At 40.4% G+C, this 15,679-nt stretch overlaps 1 protein-coding gene across 1 annotated transcript in view; it reads left to right on the top strand.

The window, feature by feature from the left end:
- LOC105934221 (ephrin type-A receptor 4-A) overlaps window positions 1-8,607 on the top strand; it is a 35,506-nt gene extending 26,899 nt beyond the window's left edge. The window contains exons 11-19 of the mRNA XM_012874112.3: window positions 1,276-1,334; window positions 2,320-2,433; window positions 2,524-2,709; window positions 2,793-2,854; window positions 2,968-3,177; window positions 4,220-4,396; window positions 6,338-6,525; window positions 6,691-6,876; window positions 7,636-8,607. Of these exons, the coding sequence (XP_012729566.2) occupies window positions 1,276-1,334; window positions 2,320-2,433; window positions 2,524-2,709; window positions 2,793-2,854; window positions 2,968-3,177; window positions 4,220-4,396; window positions 6,338-6,525; window positions 6,691-6,876; window positions 7,636-7,753 (1,300 nt within the window). The 3' untranslated portion in view covers window positions 7,754-8,607. The remainder of the gene's footprint in view (window positions 1-1,275; window positions 1,335-2,319; window positions 2,434-2,523; window positions 2,710-2,792; window positions 2,855-2,967; window positions 3,178-4,219; window positions 4,397-6,337; window positions 6,526-6,690; window positions 6,877-7,635) is intronic.
- Window positions 8,608-15,679: the final 7,072 nt, after the last annotated feature.

Here is a 15,679-nt window from a genome sequence, read left to right as displayed (position 1 = left end):
TTGCCTTAGTTTTTTGTATCCTTTGTTCTGTATGTCTTTCCTTTCTTGTTTACTACCCTTTGTCCTCCACTGGTTCCTTACACCCTTCCTCTGTTGTGTCTTTCCTTCTTTTTCAATATTCCCTTGCCTTGTTTTCCTTCCGTTTTTCCTTTTGTGTATGTGTTTATGTGTGTGTGTGTGTATATATATATATATATATATATATATATATATATATATATATATATATATATATATATGTGTGTGTGTGTGTGTGTGTGTGTGTATGTATACACACACACACACACACATACTGTTTCCTAATCTCCTGGAGAACGAAAGTCTACACTTATAGTTAATTCAATGAATGTAACCTTCTTTTGGGATTAGACGGCTAGAACAGCTAATCACAGCAGATTACCAGGACAATACACCCTGCAGCATCAATACACGCAACTACATGCTGTAACACGGCAATGTTGCACTGAACAAGTAAATAAGTGTCTGATACAAAGGTGATGAGGTGTAACAGTAGAATTGACTTTGCTCTGGTTGGGAAAAGTTTGAATTTAAGTTGCAATAGGTAGGTCTGAATTCACCTTAAAGGAGCCCTGTTTTAAACAGAACTGTTGCACAAGGATTAAGCTAGTAACGATTTCTGTAAGCGTCTCTGTCAAAAACAGTTTTTTTTTAAAAATGCTGCCTTAAAACCAATTTGCAACAACTCATAGTTCACCTTCTACTGTGAGATTAAATAACATGTGTTACCTGCAGTTTTGTAGAGGGGATTAGAGTGGAGACAGTGATAATCCCTTTGTCCCGGGCTTGCCATTAATGTCTTCAGCTGCACAGCTAGCGTGTTAGCCGATCTGCACGCTCACAAGCACGCGCCGATGCCCGCATCCACGGTCATCCACACACACACACACACACACTCACACCTGCTCAGACGCAAAGGTGGTTTTGACAGTTTCTTTGTTTAATAGAAAACACCTTTTATCTGCTCCTACCTGAGGCGTAGCCCCTCCTTCCTCCGTGCCTGAAATGCTTTCATCTGGTGCTTCCCTGCAGGCCGTCGCTCTCTCTCTCTCTTCTTATTGTTGTCGCCTTCTGTTTGCTGCAAATCCTTAAAAACCCAACTAAGGAAAAGCCCTGAGACATTAAATAAAGTTCAAAACAAATGCACACTTTTATCAGATAATGTCACTCTAAACATCCTACCAGACACTGGGAAGTGAACAGATTTTTAGTCGTCCTGGCTTTCTTTGTGTGACGTGTGTTTCTCTCTCTCTTCAGGAGGAGCAAGTACAGTAAAACCAAGCAGGATGTGGAAGAGGAGAAACATCTGAACCCAGGTACTGAACACACACAAAATCATATTACAGGGCTTTGCAAAAGTATTTGTACCCCTTTGATGTTTTTATTTTTTGTGTCCCTTTACAACCAAATGCCTCTTGCAGTGAATAAAGCTTCAAGTCTACAAGCTTTGCACATCTAGAGGCTGAGTGCTGTCCATCCTTCCTGGCAAACAAGCTGAAGCTCAGTTACATTGAGTAGAGAGCATGTGTGAACAGTCGCTTTCAAGATTTGCCACAAACTATAAATTGGATTTAGGTCTGGGTTTTGACTGGACCATTCTAACACATAAATTGCTTTGCTCTAAACAACTGCATTATAGCTCTGTATGTAAGTTACAAGTGGCTTGATGCTGTTGTATCCTCTAGCAGGTCCAACAATTGCCCTTTATTTAGCTTCATGACCTTTTGGCTCACATTAAATCTGACCAGCTGAACAAAAGCATCCCCAAAGCATCTTGCTGCCATCACCAGTGTGACAGTGTGTTCAGGGTAGTAGTTTGTAATTTTTGGATTTTATTTGGGGGTTTCAGTGTTGTTGTTTTTATCAACTAAAGGAAATGTGTCATCCATACAAACACTGGCTCCTGCATAAGTATAAAATCCACAAACATCACATAACATTCACACTTGTGATCACTATCGCCCACAGCATATTGCACAAGGTCCTAGTATTTTCATTATAAGATCAAGATAATACTTTTTCATTTTGTTGAAAGAGTTTAAAACATCCATTCCCTTCCTGCGTTAAACTTTGTGCTCGTAACATGAGAAAATATCAAGGGGTCTGAACACTTTTGCAAAGATCTGCAAGATGCTCTTTTTCTTTCTTTTCTCGCTGATTCTCTTTCGCACGTCTTGTGCGTTTTTCCCAAAGACTCTTGCATAACATATGCAGTTACACAACTCATTTTTCTCACCCTCCTCTGCATTCCTCTATCTTTTGCCTCGTTTCCGGTCCACTCGTGCCTCTCCCCCACGGCAGGAGTCAAAATCTATGTGGATCCGTTTACCTACGAAGACCCGGACCAGGCCATCCACGAGTTTGCCAAAGAGATAGACGTTAGCAGTATTCACATCGAGAGGGTTATTGGCATAGGTAAGCCTAGCTTTGGCGCCCGAGCACACACACAACCCACACACACATGCTTGCTTGGCGCTGATGTTGTTGTTTACTGTGCACATGTAGGAGAGTTTGGGGAGGTGTGCAGCGGTCGGCTGCGCGCGCAGGGGAAGAGGGAGATCTACGTGGCCATCAAGAGCCTGAAGGCGGGATACTCGGACAAACAGAGGAGAGACTTCCTGTCCGAGGCATCCATCATGGGACAGTTTGACCACCCCAACATCATCAGACTGGAGGGCGTCGTCACGAGGTGTAAGTGTTGCTAGTTCTGGTTTTGTACGATTGTGTGAAGTATTGTTGAGCTTAATATTTTTAACTTTACCCCCCTCGTTCAGGCAAGCCACTGATGATAATCACGGAATATATGGAAAACGGATCCCTGGATGCCTTTCTTCGAGTATGTTGACCTGTGCGCCTCTAAAAAAAAATAAGCAGATGAAAAGAAATGCGTCAATATAAAATATCATCACCTTCTGTGAGTCAACCTGACATCGTTTTTTTCTTGTCCAGAAACACGACGGCCAGTTCACAGTGATCCAGCTGGTCGGTATGCTGCGCGGCATCGCCTCGGGTATGAAGTACCTGTCAGACATGAGCTACGTTCACAGAGACCTGGCGGCTCGAAACATCCTGGTCAACAGCAACCTGGTGTGTAAGGTGTCCGACTTCGGCCTGAGCCGAGTTCTGGAGGACGACCCCGAGGCCGCCTACACTACAAGGGTAAGACTGAATGAGGTGCTCAACACTGGATGGAGGCTGGAGTATAAACAAAATATGGAGAAAAACAAAGTATTCACACCTCTTGAACTTTTACATGCTTCTCACTTTACAACCACAACATCTAGATATCCTCCAGGTATTTTATTGTGATACACCAACACAAAGTAGTGCATAATTGTGAAGTGGACAGAAAATATATGGTTTTCGAAAATTCTTACTAATACAAATCTGAAACAGTGTATTGACTCAGAGTGGTTGTATTTAGGGTTACTTATCTACATAATCACAGTTTTGCCTATTTTTCTCAATTGGATTTCAGTCCGGACTTTGACTAGGCCATTTTAACAAATGAATATGTTTAGTTTTAAACCATTCCTTTGCAGCTCTAGTTGCATGTTTAGCATGTTGGCCTGGTTGAAGGTGGACTTCTGGTCTGCAACCTCTAACATGTTTTTCTTCACAGATGTTCTGTATTTTGCTTCATGCATGAAACCATTGACTCTGCACAGTTTTACTGACCCTGTTGCAGAAAAGCATCTCCACAGCGTTATGATGTCACCACCATGTTTCATGATGGAGATTATGTGTTCAGGGGGGTGTAAAGCTTTGGTGTGGTCCTTGCTCTCCGTTTTGCTGTTATTTATCTGATGCTGGCTAACAAACCTCTTAGACAGCAAGTTCTTCAGAGTTCAATTAAAGTTTGTGATTGCAATATAACAAAATGTAGGAAAGTTCAAATAATTTTGCAAGGCGCTCTATTTTCATTTTTGCACTAAACCTAGTTGCAAATCCACTTTGGCATCTTGAGCAAATATTTACAGGCTCTGCATAAACATTTTCCCTCACAAGATCACACAAATGCTGTCAAAGATGTCTGACTAACTGAAACACCAGTTATGGCAACATTTGCCAAATCCATGGACATCTGTGCAAGAATGCATTTCTTATTAACGCAGTAGCTCTGTTTCCTCTGTGTCAAATGGATCAAATCAGAACAAATGGAATTCCTTTATTCACTAAACCAATTATACCGCTGTTCCAGGAGGCAACCGGGTCCTATCTGTCCCCTGGAGGGAAGATCCCCATCAGATGGACGGCTCCAGAGGCTATCAGCTACAGGAAGTTCACCACGGCCAGTGACGTGTGGAGTTATGGGATAGTCATGTGGGAGGTGGTTGCGTACGGAGAGAGGCCGTACTGGGACATGAACAACCAGGATGTGAGTAACCTAAGAGACAAGATAATGAGTTGGTCTTCATTAAAGCGCTGACTTAGGTTTACAGTGTCTCAGCTCCACTTTTACTCTCACATAATGGTTTTTATAATCTGGTCAGATAAGACCGAATGATTCGACGTCATGCAAATACAATTAACCTTCATGTGGCGTTCAGTAAATACACAAATATGATGTTGGTCTGGGGAGAAAAAAAAAACAACAACCCATCAGTTTCTGCATTTCAGCAACTGTTAATTGCTCCTTTGTTGGGCACTTGAGGATTAATGTTGAAATTAACAATTTCCGAAACATCATTCAAGTCTTGTGACTTTCTCTGGCAGTCCAATTAAACTTTTACCTCTCCTCGCTCACAAAAAAAAAAGGATTTAGCCTGAGCCAATTTAAATAGCGAAATAAATTAAACAGATGCTGCTTCTTTAGCATATTGGAGGGGCAAATAACTTGCACTCTATCCACTGCATTCTGGTCGCTGTCTTTGAACACTGCACTTACTTAGAAATTACTTTGAAATGATCTCCAAACAGGGCTGAGGCCAAGATTGTTTTGCATCTCTGCACCAGTCAATAATTATTTTTTTTAGGATGTACGTTAAAGCTGCAAAGCATTTTATTTATGTGCAGCCAAGCAGCAACTAAATATAAATGAGATATAGTTCAGGATTTTTTTTTTTTTATCATTCTTAAACTGCTTCTTAGATCTGAGGAACAGTCTGAGCAGCTTTGCTGTAAAGTCAAGTTTTTCACTTTGGAAATAGAAAGAGTCGCTCTGGTTGGTAAAAAAAAAATCGGAAGCAATTTTATGTACATCATATTCAAGGTTTTTAATCTAATGTCTTTTGGGAATGTTATTTAATCCCTTCACACTGTTTTTCCTTAGTGAGACTGTGGCAAAGGTAGTCATTATATCGACTTGTCATGCCTCATCAGTCTCTGTGAACATGAGCACACCGCTAAAATCACACACTGGGAAGGCGTTGAGGAGTTTCTTTGCTTTGTTGTTTACTACTGAGATGGAGATAATGATGAGTAGCTTTTTGGGTAACAGTGTATAGCCTGTAGATTAGGGGCTTGCTCTACAGTAGTAGACTCATAGACAGAACTCAATCACCTGGTTTCTGAGTTATTTTGATATCATTTAATTCAGTGTGGGGTTTTTTTTATTTAAATGTTTTCATGTTAATATTTTCCCACGTTATCATAGTTAGGCTTTTTATTTTATTTTTTTATATTTTAAATGCATGTTATATCATATTTTAATTCAATTTAATTTCTATTAAAAAAATCCTGTGTGATATAGTTTAATATTTGTTTGTTTCTTTATTTTTTGTATTTTATTCTATGCATTTTATCTATGCAATGTATTTTTTATTCATATTGTTAGATTTTTTTGGTTTTATTTTGTTTAATTCTTCTTCTTTATTTTCACACTGTCTGCATGTTCGTGACTTCGCAGCACACACCAAGTAACAGATTTTCAGTATGTAGTATGTCATTTTCAGTATGAAATATTATCATGCTTGACTGTGTGTGCTGCAGGATGATGTATTTTATTTGTCGACAGTATTTACACGATCCAGAGAAGCAGCACAACGTTTAAAATGGACTGCAGTTTATGGGGCTTTTAGGTGTCAGTCAAAGGTCATATGGTCAAATGGTGATTTGTGTAATTAGTTTATCATTTAAAGGAAGGAAGAACATTCTAGTCATGCCGATGCATGTTTAGATTGGTATTTGGCAGATCTTTGCAGAACATTTAGCTCCAGGCACTAAAACTGCTACCTAACAGCGCTGCTGGCATCTCTGGTGGCTGTTTTTCAAAGTACTGGTGTTTGGTTCAGTCATTTTAAAGATGACTTTAGCTTTAGAATCATGGAACCGAAATGAGAGCACTGACTTTCTCCTTCCTCCTTGTTCTTTTTTAAAGGTGATTAAAGCAATTGAAGAAGGATACAGACTGCCCGCTCCGATGGACTGCCCTGTGGTGCTCCACCAACTCATGCTAGACTGTTGGGAGAGAGAGCGAGCAGACAGACCCTCCTTCAGCCAGATTCTCAATATGCTGGATAAACTTATACGGAACCCTGGCACCCTGCGCCGCACAGGAGGGGACAGGTAGGTACACAGTACAGACCAATATAAACTGATGTGAATAAGCGTTCACTGAGACAATTACTTGCATAACTACACATACACTCCCACATGCAATTCATCACTATTACTAATAAGGCTTTGTTCTCCCCTGAAATGAAAAAAAAAAATATGTCTCTCCTCTTACAGACCGCCGGGCACAATGCTCGAGTCCAGAGTGGGATCAGAAGTGTGTGTCTCTGTTGCACCAGAGGTGTGTGTGCCACAGTGGTCGCTATATGATTGGTTGCAGCCCATAGGGTTGGAGAGATACAGAGACGTCCTTGCAGCTGCAGGATACTCCAGCCTCGACAGCCTTCTGGCTCTCACACACCAGTGAGTGACGCTCGTCGTAAACTTGCCTTCATTTACATTAGACAAAAATGTAGTCCCGATGTGAAAGCTGCTACTTAACCAAAACGATGTAATGCAGCTTATAGGTATGGTGTGTTGCAAAAAAAAAAGAACTCTAACTCTAAAACTTTAACTCCAACCCCATATTGTCACATTAAAACCATGACTTTGGTGAATTTTTATTGGGATTTTGTGTTATAGATCAAAAAAGGTCATGTATAATTGCAAAATAATATATATAGATTATATTTGTGCCATGCATTGGTGTTCTGCCCTGTAAAATCAATATTTTGTAGAACCACAAGTGCTTTTAGGTCCATGGCTTACGATTTAGGTCTGAACTTTGACCGGGCCACTATAGCAATAAATATGCTTCCATGTAAACCATTGCATTAATGTCCTTGTACTGCTGAAAACGGTGACTCTCCGGCTCAGTACAATGTATTTTAGCTCTTTCCATCTTCCAATGAAATTTGACCAGATTCCCTGTCCTTGCTGAAGAAATGAAAACCCACAGTATGATGCTGCTACCACTATATGTCATTGTGGGGATGGTGCTTCCAGAGTGATGAACAAGATTAGTTTTCCACAACACATATGGTTTTGCATTTTAGCAAGGATTCAGTTATGATCTAATTTGACCAGAGGACCTTCTAGCACATGTTTGCTATGTCCCCTGCATGCTTTGGGGAATGCTGCAAACAAGACTTCTTGTAACCACATCTGTCTGTTTCCCCACAGGGAGCTGGACAGACTTGGAATAATCTCACCCTCACATCAGGACATACTAATTGCGAGTGTGCAGCAGGAAATGTTGTCCCAAATGCAACACATGCAACACTCTATGGTCCCAGTCTGAGCTGGTGAGCGGTTACAAACCTGTTTTGAGACGAATTTCATTTACCTCATTTGTGCACTTTAGAGGAACTGTTCACCAGTGGAAGTACAAGAAGTGAAGGAACATAAGAAGAGACCTACAGTGGCGAGCACTTTTGTGAACTTCCATCCTGTGGAGCTTTCGACAAACCCTGATCAGGACACGGCCACAGAAAGCTCTGAGCTTTTGAAAGCTTAGACCGATGGTTCATCCTGTTTTTCTAGCTCTGATTTCTCCTCTCTCCTTTTTTTTTTTTCTTATCGGTTCAGTGAAGGCTGACATGTGCATAAGCAGAATGGCTTCCGAGTTATTTTCTTTTGCGCTTCACTTGAATTAAATGTATTTTTTCACTTGTTCTGATGAATGCCGTGTGTGCGTAAGTGTGTCTGTGTGTCTGTATGCACTGTGTAGCATGAAACCTTTCAACACGATCTCTGTCTGTTAAGATGTCGGCTGTCTTCATATGATCTTAATATGCAAAGTATAAGAGATAGTGGGAGGACTCAGACCGAATGTATCACTTCGAGCTCTTACTAGATTCATACCAGTGGAGTGTTCAAACAAACAGGCTGGTTCGATTGTTTTGTTTTTTTAATCCTTTTTTTATTTGTGATTCTAAAAACAGTTGCTTTTGTTGACATAGACATTTAGACTGGAATGTCATTCATCTGTGTCTGTATGTACGTCCCTTTGATGACGAGGATTAGCTACTTGAAGCATTTTGTTTATTTATGGTCCTTTTTTATCCAGTTTGTACATTGTAAAATAGAAACGCTGAGGAGATATTGTAATGAGTGCCATATTGCGTTACAATAAACGCCAAACTTATTGGTGTATGTCCTTTTTAACTCTCTTTGAGCAGCAATGCAGTACAAAAACATCTTACCGTAAATCATATTTTATCACACAAGCCTATTGTCTCACTGAAATGTTCAGAATAATCCACCCTTTATTTTGAGGATATTTAGTTAGAGGGGGAAATACATCATGTTAAGAAATACAACTTTTTACAAGAACCACTAATGGAACTATTGACTTTACCGCTGCTGTTGATGCTTTTTACGACTCAATTTTACCAACAGGAGTACACTTTGGTCTTCTATAACATTTCACAAGGTCGGAGCATACTTTTTGTTTTGTTTTCCATATGAGCATTTGCTAACCTTAATCTAGCTTTATGTCTTGCTTTTGGGGTAATGGCCTCTTCCTTTCTTAGTGGCCATTTAGCCCGTGTGGATAATGACTTTCTCTTACCAGCTTCAGCCAACATTTTCACAAAGTGTTTTGCTCTTGCTCTGGGGTTGATGTGCAAAATCTGCTCTAAAACATTTCCATCCTTATAAGACAGACACGTCTCCTTCATGAACAGTGTGATGGTTGGACATTTCCATGCTGTTTATACAGTATAGTTACATATAATTGTTAGTATAGATGATATGGCATCAGGACCAGGTATTTGGAAATCATAGAAAAGGACTAAACAGACTTGTAGAGGTCCCTTATTCTCTTTTGAAATCATGGCTTATTTATTTAGATTTTTCCATGAAGTCACACAGGGAAGTTGTGTTTTTAAGGAGTTGCTTTAAAATACATCACCAAGGGCGCATCCATTTACCTCAAATCTGAATTAACATAATACATCAGAAGATTATAAAGTTGTAAAATCAGCACCTGGGCTTTCCCTGATGGTTTAAATTTTTTTGTCATGTTAGTATGTAAACTTTTGACAAACGGATTACAAACTAGAAATCCACAGAAAGCTTGAAGAAAAAGTAGAGTACAGATTTAAAAAAAGGCCGCAGTCAAATTTACTTTGGAGGGATTGTTAAGGATAGTAAGGATTTTTTTTTTACCTGCGCATTTGCAAAAAAGAAAAAAAAGTCTTGATATGGGATATCTTCCCATATCAAGACTTTTTTTCCCATATGGATTTTAAAATAGAAAAGAAAATCGTGCAAGATTGTGCTACTGCGATAAAAGATGAATTTATATTAAGGCTTTTTACACATCTTCACTATGGGTGCCAACAAATGTGGCAGACACTGTGCATTGTTTATGTAGTAAGTTGAGGTGCTTTCCGTTTTTAATCCTGGCAATATAAGTGTCCTCTGTGAAAGCCGAGACTGAGTAAGACGTTCCTGCAAAGAGGAAAACAACCCTGGAGGAGCACCCAGCTGAAGTGCTGCTGGTGTAATGACACACGGAGTTGGGATGGTGTTTGCGGAGGAGAGAACAAACACAAAGGAGGAGAAGAAAAAGAGAAGGGGGAAAAACTGAGAGAAAAAAAAGACAGGAGCTTGAATCGAAAAGGGGTTAAAATAAGAACGAGGTGTCACCACGAGCGTCTGTGTGGCATCACATTTTTGTCAGCTAAATTGGGCTGAGTCTGCAGCGCAAACCTGACGAATCAGCAAACATCTGTCTCCCACTGCCAGACACACGCAGACATATTCAAAGCATACATATAAATATATAACACACACACACACACACTCCAGGGAGTTGATTGGAGGAAGCCTTTGATATTTAAAGAGGGAGAGGATATGATCGGGATTCTGGCAACATTGTCAATGTTTTTTCAGCCTAATGAGAGTTGCTGGCTTCCACACAAGTGAACGCTCACGCATACCCTCACACACTTACGGACCCCTGCTTCCCTCTTACATCCAAATAACACCCTGCAAACGAAATGCTGATGGTGGTTAATGAGGCAGAAGCCTCTGAGTAAGAGACAGAGGAAGAGAGATGGAGGGATGGATTCTTCCCTCAAGGCAATGAAACAGAAAGCTACTGTCACTTAATGAGATACTGACACCACATTATGCAGGTAGCTGAATCTGGTGATAGGACACACTGAACCCTGGTTGAAGAAAGGGCATATTGGCACCCCTATGGACAGGAAATAGCTGTGTAGAGCAATCAGCTGTTTCTAACGCCCTCTAAGTCCAGTCCAAGCTGGTATCGTGAAGACACGGTGCTGATTGTTTGAAATCACCAGTATTAACTCCTTTAGTGAAGGTATTTTAAAGAGGAAGTTGTACAGTATTGATACGATGCACTAAAGTCATTGTATGCAAAGGCATAAAGTGGAGATTGAAGCCATTTTTTCACTCACGACCAGAGCAGACCGGTTTGGCATAGTTTAAAGCCATATGCTTCTCATACTTGCAAGGTAAACAGGAAAAAAAAACTAACTATGATGTAGTGGACTGAAATGAATGAACAAGGAAATGTTAGTAGCTACCTCTGCGTGTGGCTTTAACGAAAACTGCATTTGAGAATTACATCAAACCCATCTCAGTCTTGCCTCAGTTCCTCGTTAGAAAAATAGTTGAATCTTCTAATTGAGGTGCTGAGTGATCAGTCGAACTCTTCCTACGCACGCTAAAACCCTTTCTGATTTAGACTGACTGTTGCAAACACGCTCTGAATGACCAGACGTCCGTAACCGAACCGAAAACTGATGTTGAAAACAAAATCCAAAAGTCCACTAGAAATACAAAACACAACAAATATATAGTTTTGTTACACTCAATTGGAATATAAATTTTAGGTATTTATTTCTGTTAATTGGGGTGATTGTCGTGGTTATTGCTTACAGCTAATTCAACCCTCAAATTCCCTTCTTCTGCTCAGTTGAATATTACAGAACGGATTTTAATGCTATTACAGAATGGATTGTAATAAAGTGGGCCTGATGTAGAGTATGTCCATGTACAGTACACCGTACATGGTATGCACTCAACATTTGGATGTGGCTCCTTTTGCATGAATTACTGCATCAATGCAGTCTGTGGCCATGCATGCTTAGGAGTTAACGGTGATGAAAGGAGTGGAAAAGTTGTTGCCCGACTCCTGGCTACATCTGTGTGTGGAGTCTCTTGAAACTCTGACTCCAACTGCATTCCTTGGCTTGTGAATGTCCCCCAAAACTCTTGTAATATAAAGTAATATAATCGTCAGCTTAGTATGACCAAGTGCATTTATTGTAACAAAGACTTGGGTGAAGGTGTCCCACATTGTCAAAAAGGTATTAATTGTTGGAATGAAAGGACAGAAAGGCCACACTGACTGATGGTAGAGTGAGCAGTAGTCATTTTAACCCTAAAAGCCACTCTCGTTATATTGAGAAAGACCAGATCAAACTCATTCTTTCTGTCTTCGTCTCCCAGTGGGAGGCAATTGTGGGTTTTTGTTCCCAGATTAGGGCGGGTATGGAGCCGGTTAATCCTGCCAGCGCTTCCATGTGGGAGTGGCAGCAGGGTGTCTTTGCTGTGCGGCCAGCCGTAATCTAAAGGCTGCGAGATTGGGCTTTATTGGGGAGCACGTTCTCTCACTTACAGACAGAGGCGCGCTGCACAAAGTCTAGGTTTGTTTCAGGATTAAAAGCATCACCTCAATGACTGACATAATGCCACAGGCATTCCCACGGTAAGCCTAAAGAGGGTGTCTGTTTGATAGCTGTGAGTGCTGTGAGTGTGTGTGTGCATGTGTGTGTGTGTGTGTGTGTGTGTGTGTGTGTGTCTGTAGAGGTATTTTCAGATGTTCCTGATGAGAAATCGAGGTGGAAAAGAAGCAGAAGAAGCTCAAGCCAACAAGAAAAGACAAATCTGTTGGCATTATTTGAAACAGCTGTGCACGCGGATGAGTGTTTATGAAGTTAAAGAACAATTACATTTTTTAGTAGAGGAGAATTTTATCAAACATTACTCCAAATTAATACCGGAATTTTTTTTTTTTTTTTTTTTTTAGATTTATTTCATTTTGTTTGCAATTTGGATATTTCCTTTTGTTTCTACAAGAAATAAACATGCATACAACGTGACTGCTTAAATAGATTTGAGTTCCTGCAACCTGGTAATATTTGGACCTCAAAAACACTCACGCAGACTCACACACACCACTTCAATCCCAATGGAGAAGCAGCTGCCCAAGCTGGCAGGCCATGCTCCCCTCATTATGCTGGCCACTCACTCGTGTCCTGGCTCCGTTTCCCTTCCTGCTGCCTCCGCTGCTTCCACTGGACAGGTAGCATCTGACTCACATTAGCCTGCTATTACTGACTTTTATTGAGGCGATTATCAAATACTTACGCAAAAACTTCCCCACAGGGACATTATTTTAATTGCTGTGGAAAATATCATACTTTACATTAAAGTCTAAAAGTATTGTAATTTCTTTTGTGGACAAGCCTTGATTTTCTTTTTGAGAAGGCTTCAAATGCATCACTGACATCCACTGGTATTTGACCCAAGATTTATTTTGCTTGCATCCCATCAGAGGCAATTCAGAGAAGAGGACTTCGAGAATAAACGGCTCATGGACTTCTACTGGGATGGAGCTTAAACGTATAAATAGTTTTGAAACAATACCAGCAGCATTTTAGTTTAAAAGATCAACAGAAGGTGTTCCTGTCCCTTCACTCTAATTCTTTGTGGGTAGTTTATCATATAATTTAATCTCCAGCATAGCCCATTTTGGTACTTAGAGTGTTTCACAAACCTTATGGGTTGGAGTTATACTGTATGTTTTAACAGTAATTCAAATGGTTAACAAATTTGTTTCTTTCCATCATCACAATGTCTCTAACACTCTCCGATAGCTTTAACATCTCAGTTACTAAAATCTCTTTTAGGTGCAGCAAAAATCCAACTAATTAGGCAGACCAAGCACTTTGAGTTGGTGTTACCAAGCGTTGGTGGAATATTTGACCACAAAAAATGTAGCTGCTAATATAAATCCTGGACTCCTTGGAATGACATGTAAATTAGGCTTAGTCCTTACATTTATAATTGTTGTTGTTGGCCACTTAGCTGAATCTTGGGGTCAGCCTGCTTTATTTTAGTGCTGTAGTGAAGACTACATAACCTGGGAGCGAGTCTAGACCTAGACTTTGAGGGACATGAAACCAAGACAATGAAGTCCAAGACCAAGCCAATGCGAGACCATTTTCAAGACCATTGTTGTGGTCATGATAATGTAATCATTGTTGCAAATGTTTAATGTTAAAAACCTGGTTTTGTGTGAATAGAGCTAAGAGTGTAGCACTAAATTGCAGTAAAAAAAAAAGGAGAAATGAGGATGCAGCACTTTTCGTGATTGGTCTTAGGAAAGAAATCCAGAGACAGACTGATTAAACATAACAGACCAATACCAAGCCTTTGGAAATGTTAGACTGGTCTCCAGTAGCACAACACTGCTTTATCCATTCCAAAAACCAGCTTGATTGGTGTTTGGGACTATTTTCTAGTTAGAACACACATTTTTATTCAAGTTTAGCTGTGGATCTAATGTGAAGAATTTGGAGGTAGTCATCTATTCTCTTTAGTTTATCTACTTTTTGAAAAGCACCAGTACCACTGGCAGCTAAACAGACCCTCAGTTAGTTCTTAGGTTTGAAAGCAGCATGTTGTCTCCCATAAACAGTTTCTCTCTGTGCAGACAATAGTTTTTTTTTAAATGGTAAAACATCCTTACTTATGATGCATGTATTGTATATGAACTTCTGTAAGTGCTAAGGCAGCTACCAAATGAATGTGACTTGAATAGTCTCCATTGGCTTGCCCGTCAGCTCTCTGCAGTTCTACTTCAATCTCACGAAACAAAGATGGTGAGGTGCAAATTTATCGAACGGAGGCGTTAACCTTTCAGAAGAGTAGTTCATTAACTAAAGGGTAACATTACACTGACTGTGTCTATTTCTAAGATAGTCTATGTATGGCACCAAAGAGACAGGATTGCATTTAGCGGTGTTTAGCCTGAAATTCAACCCTCGATCTACTTAAGTCCACATCGCAGGGAGCTTTTGTCAATGTCGTTGCATTTCAGCATTTGTGTAAATCTTCTTAGGGCATCAGATTCGAAAAGCTTCATTCGGAGAGCACCCAGGCTGGCTGCATTTGTCTTCCAGTCCACCATAAACTTAGTGATAGCTTCCTGATTTAGAGAGGTTGAGTAAAAAAGTATGGATGAAGGCAAAGAGACAGCCACAATCTGTCAAGGAAAGTTTCGTCCTTCATCAGCCCTACGTCTCAGCATCCTGCTAACCCCCCATCTAATTAAAGAAGGATAGATGATCAATAGGGGAGAAGCAGTAGAAGGGGATTAGGATTAGAAATCGATGGCTTTGTTTTCTTCGGTCTGCCAAAGATAAACAGTGCCTTAAGACACTGACAACAGAACGAAGAGTCTTTTACAGCTTTTTCATGCTTCGGAGAGGGCACGACATCCCCTCTGTGTGGACAGATACACATCTGGTTGCAGCTTCTCACACTGAGTTAAAAAGAGATGTTTCGATCCCTCCATGATACTGGAAAATGGGGGATGGGCTCTTATCCAGTTTAGAAGGCATGTTACAGAGATGTTACAAGACAGCGAGTATCGATGTTCTGCAGGCTTTCTTTCGCAGGGTATATAAAACCAATTTAAAGCCACTAAAAGTGAATTGCAAAAGTATTTGTGTGAATTCCAGGTTATGGAACTAAGATCAGAAAGCAACTGCTGGTTCGCATCAAATAGCCTTTTCAACACTCTCTGAGAATAGCTTGAGATGACTGATGAAGAGGTGGCACAACATGTAGAAAAGGCTGAAAAGGAAAAGTGATGCTCCTAAAAACCTGAGTGGGCTGGAAGGAGTGAGGCAAGGCATTCTGGGTAGGTGAGGCTTCACCTCCCACACAGGTTTTCAAAAACATACCCCCTGCTTTGATCTGTCTCTGCATTCTCTCTCTCCCTCTCTCTCTTCATCAACTTCGCTTTCCTTCCTTTTCAAACACACACACACACACACACACACACACACACACACACACACAGTGCACTCTCGCCCTGTTTGTTGTGGCTTTCGCCCCTCTTCTCTTTGAAGGAACAAAGGCATTTGTCAATGTTCACTGTAGATGAAAGCCCAGC

Source organism: Fundulus heteroclitus, unplaced genomic scaffold (assembly GCF_011125445.2).
Source record: "Fundulus heteroclitus isolate FHET01 unplaced genomic scaffold, MU-UCD_Fhet_4.1 scaffold_165, whole genome shotgun sequence".
Lineage (NCBI taxonomy): Eukaryota > Metazoa > Chordata > Actinopteri > Cyprinodontiformes > Fundulidae > Fundulus > Fundulus heteroclitus.
Note: the sequence above shows the minus strand (reverse complement) of the source record. Positions and strands in the feature narration are given on the sequence as shown.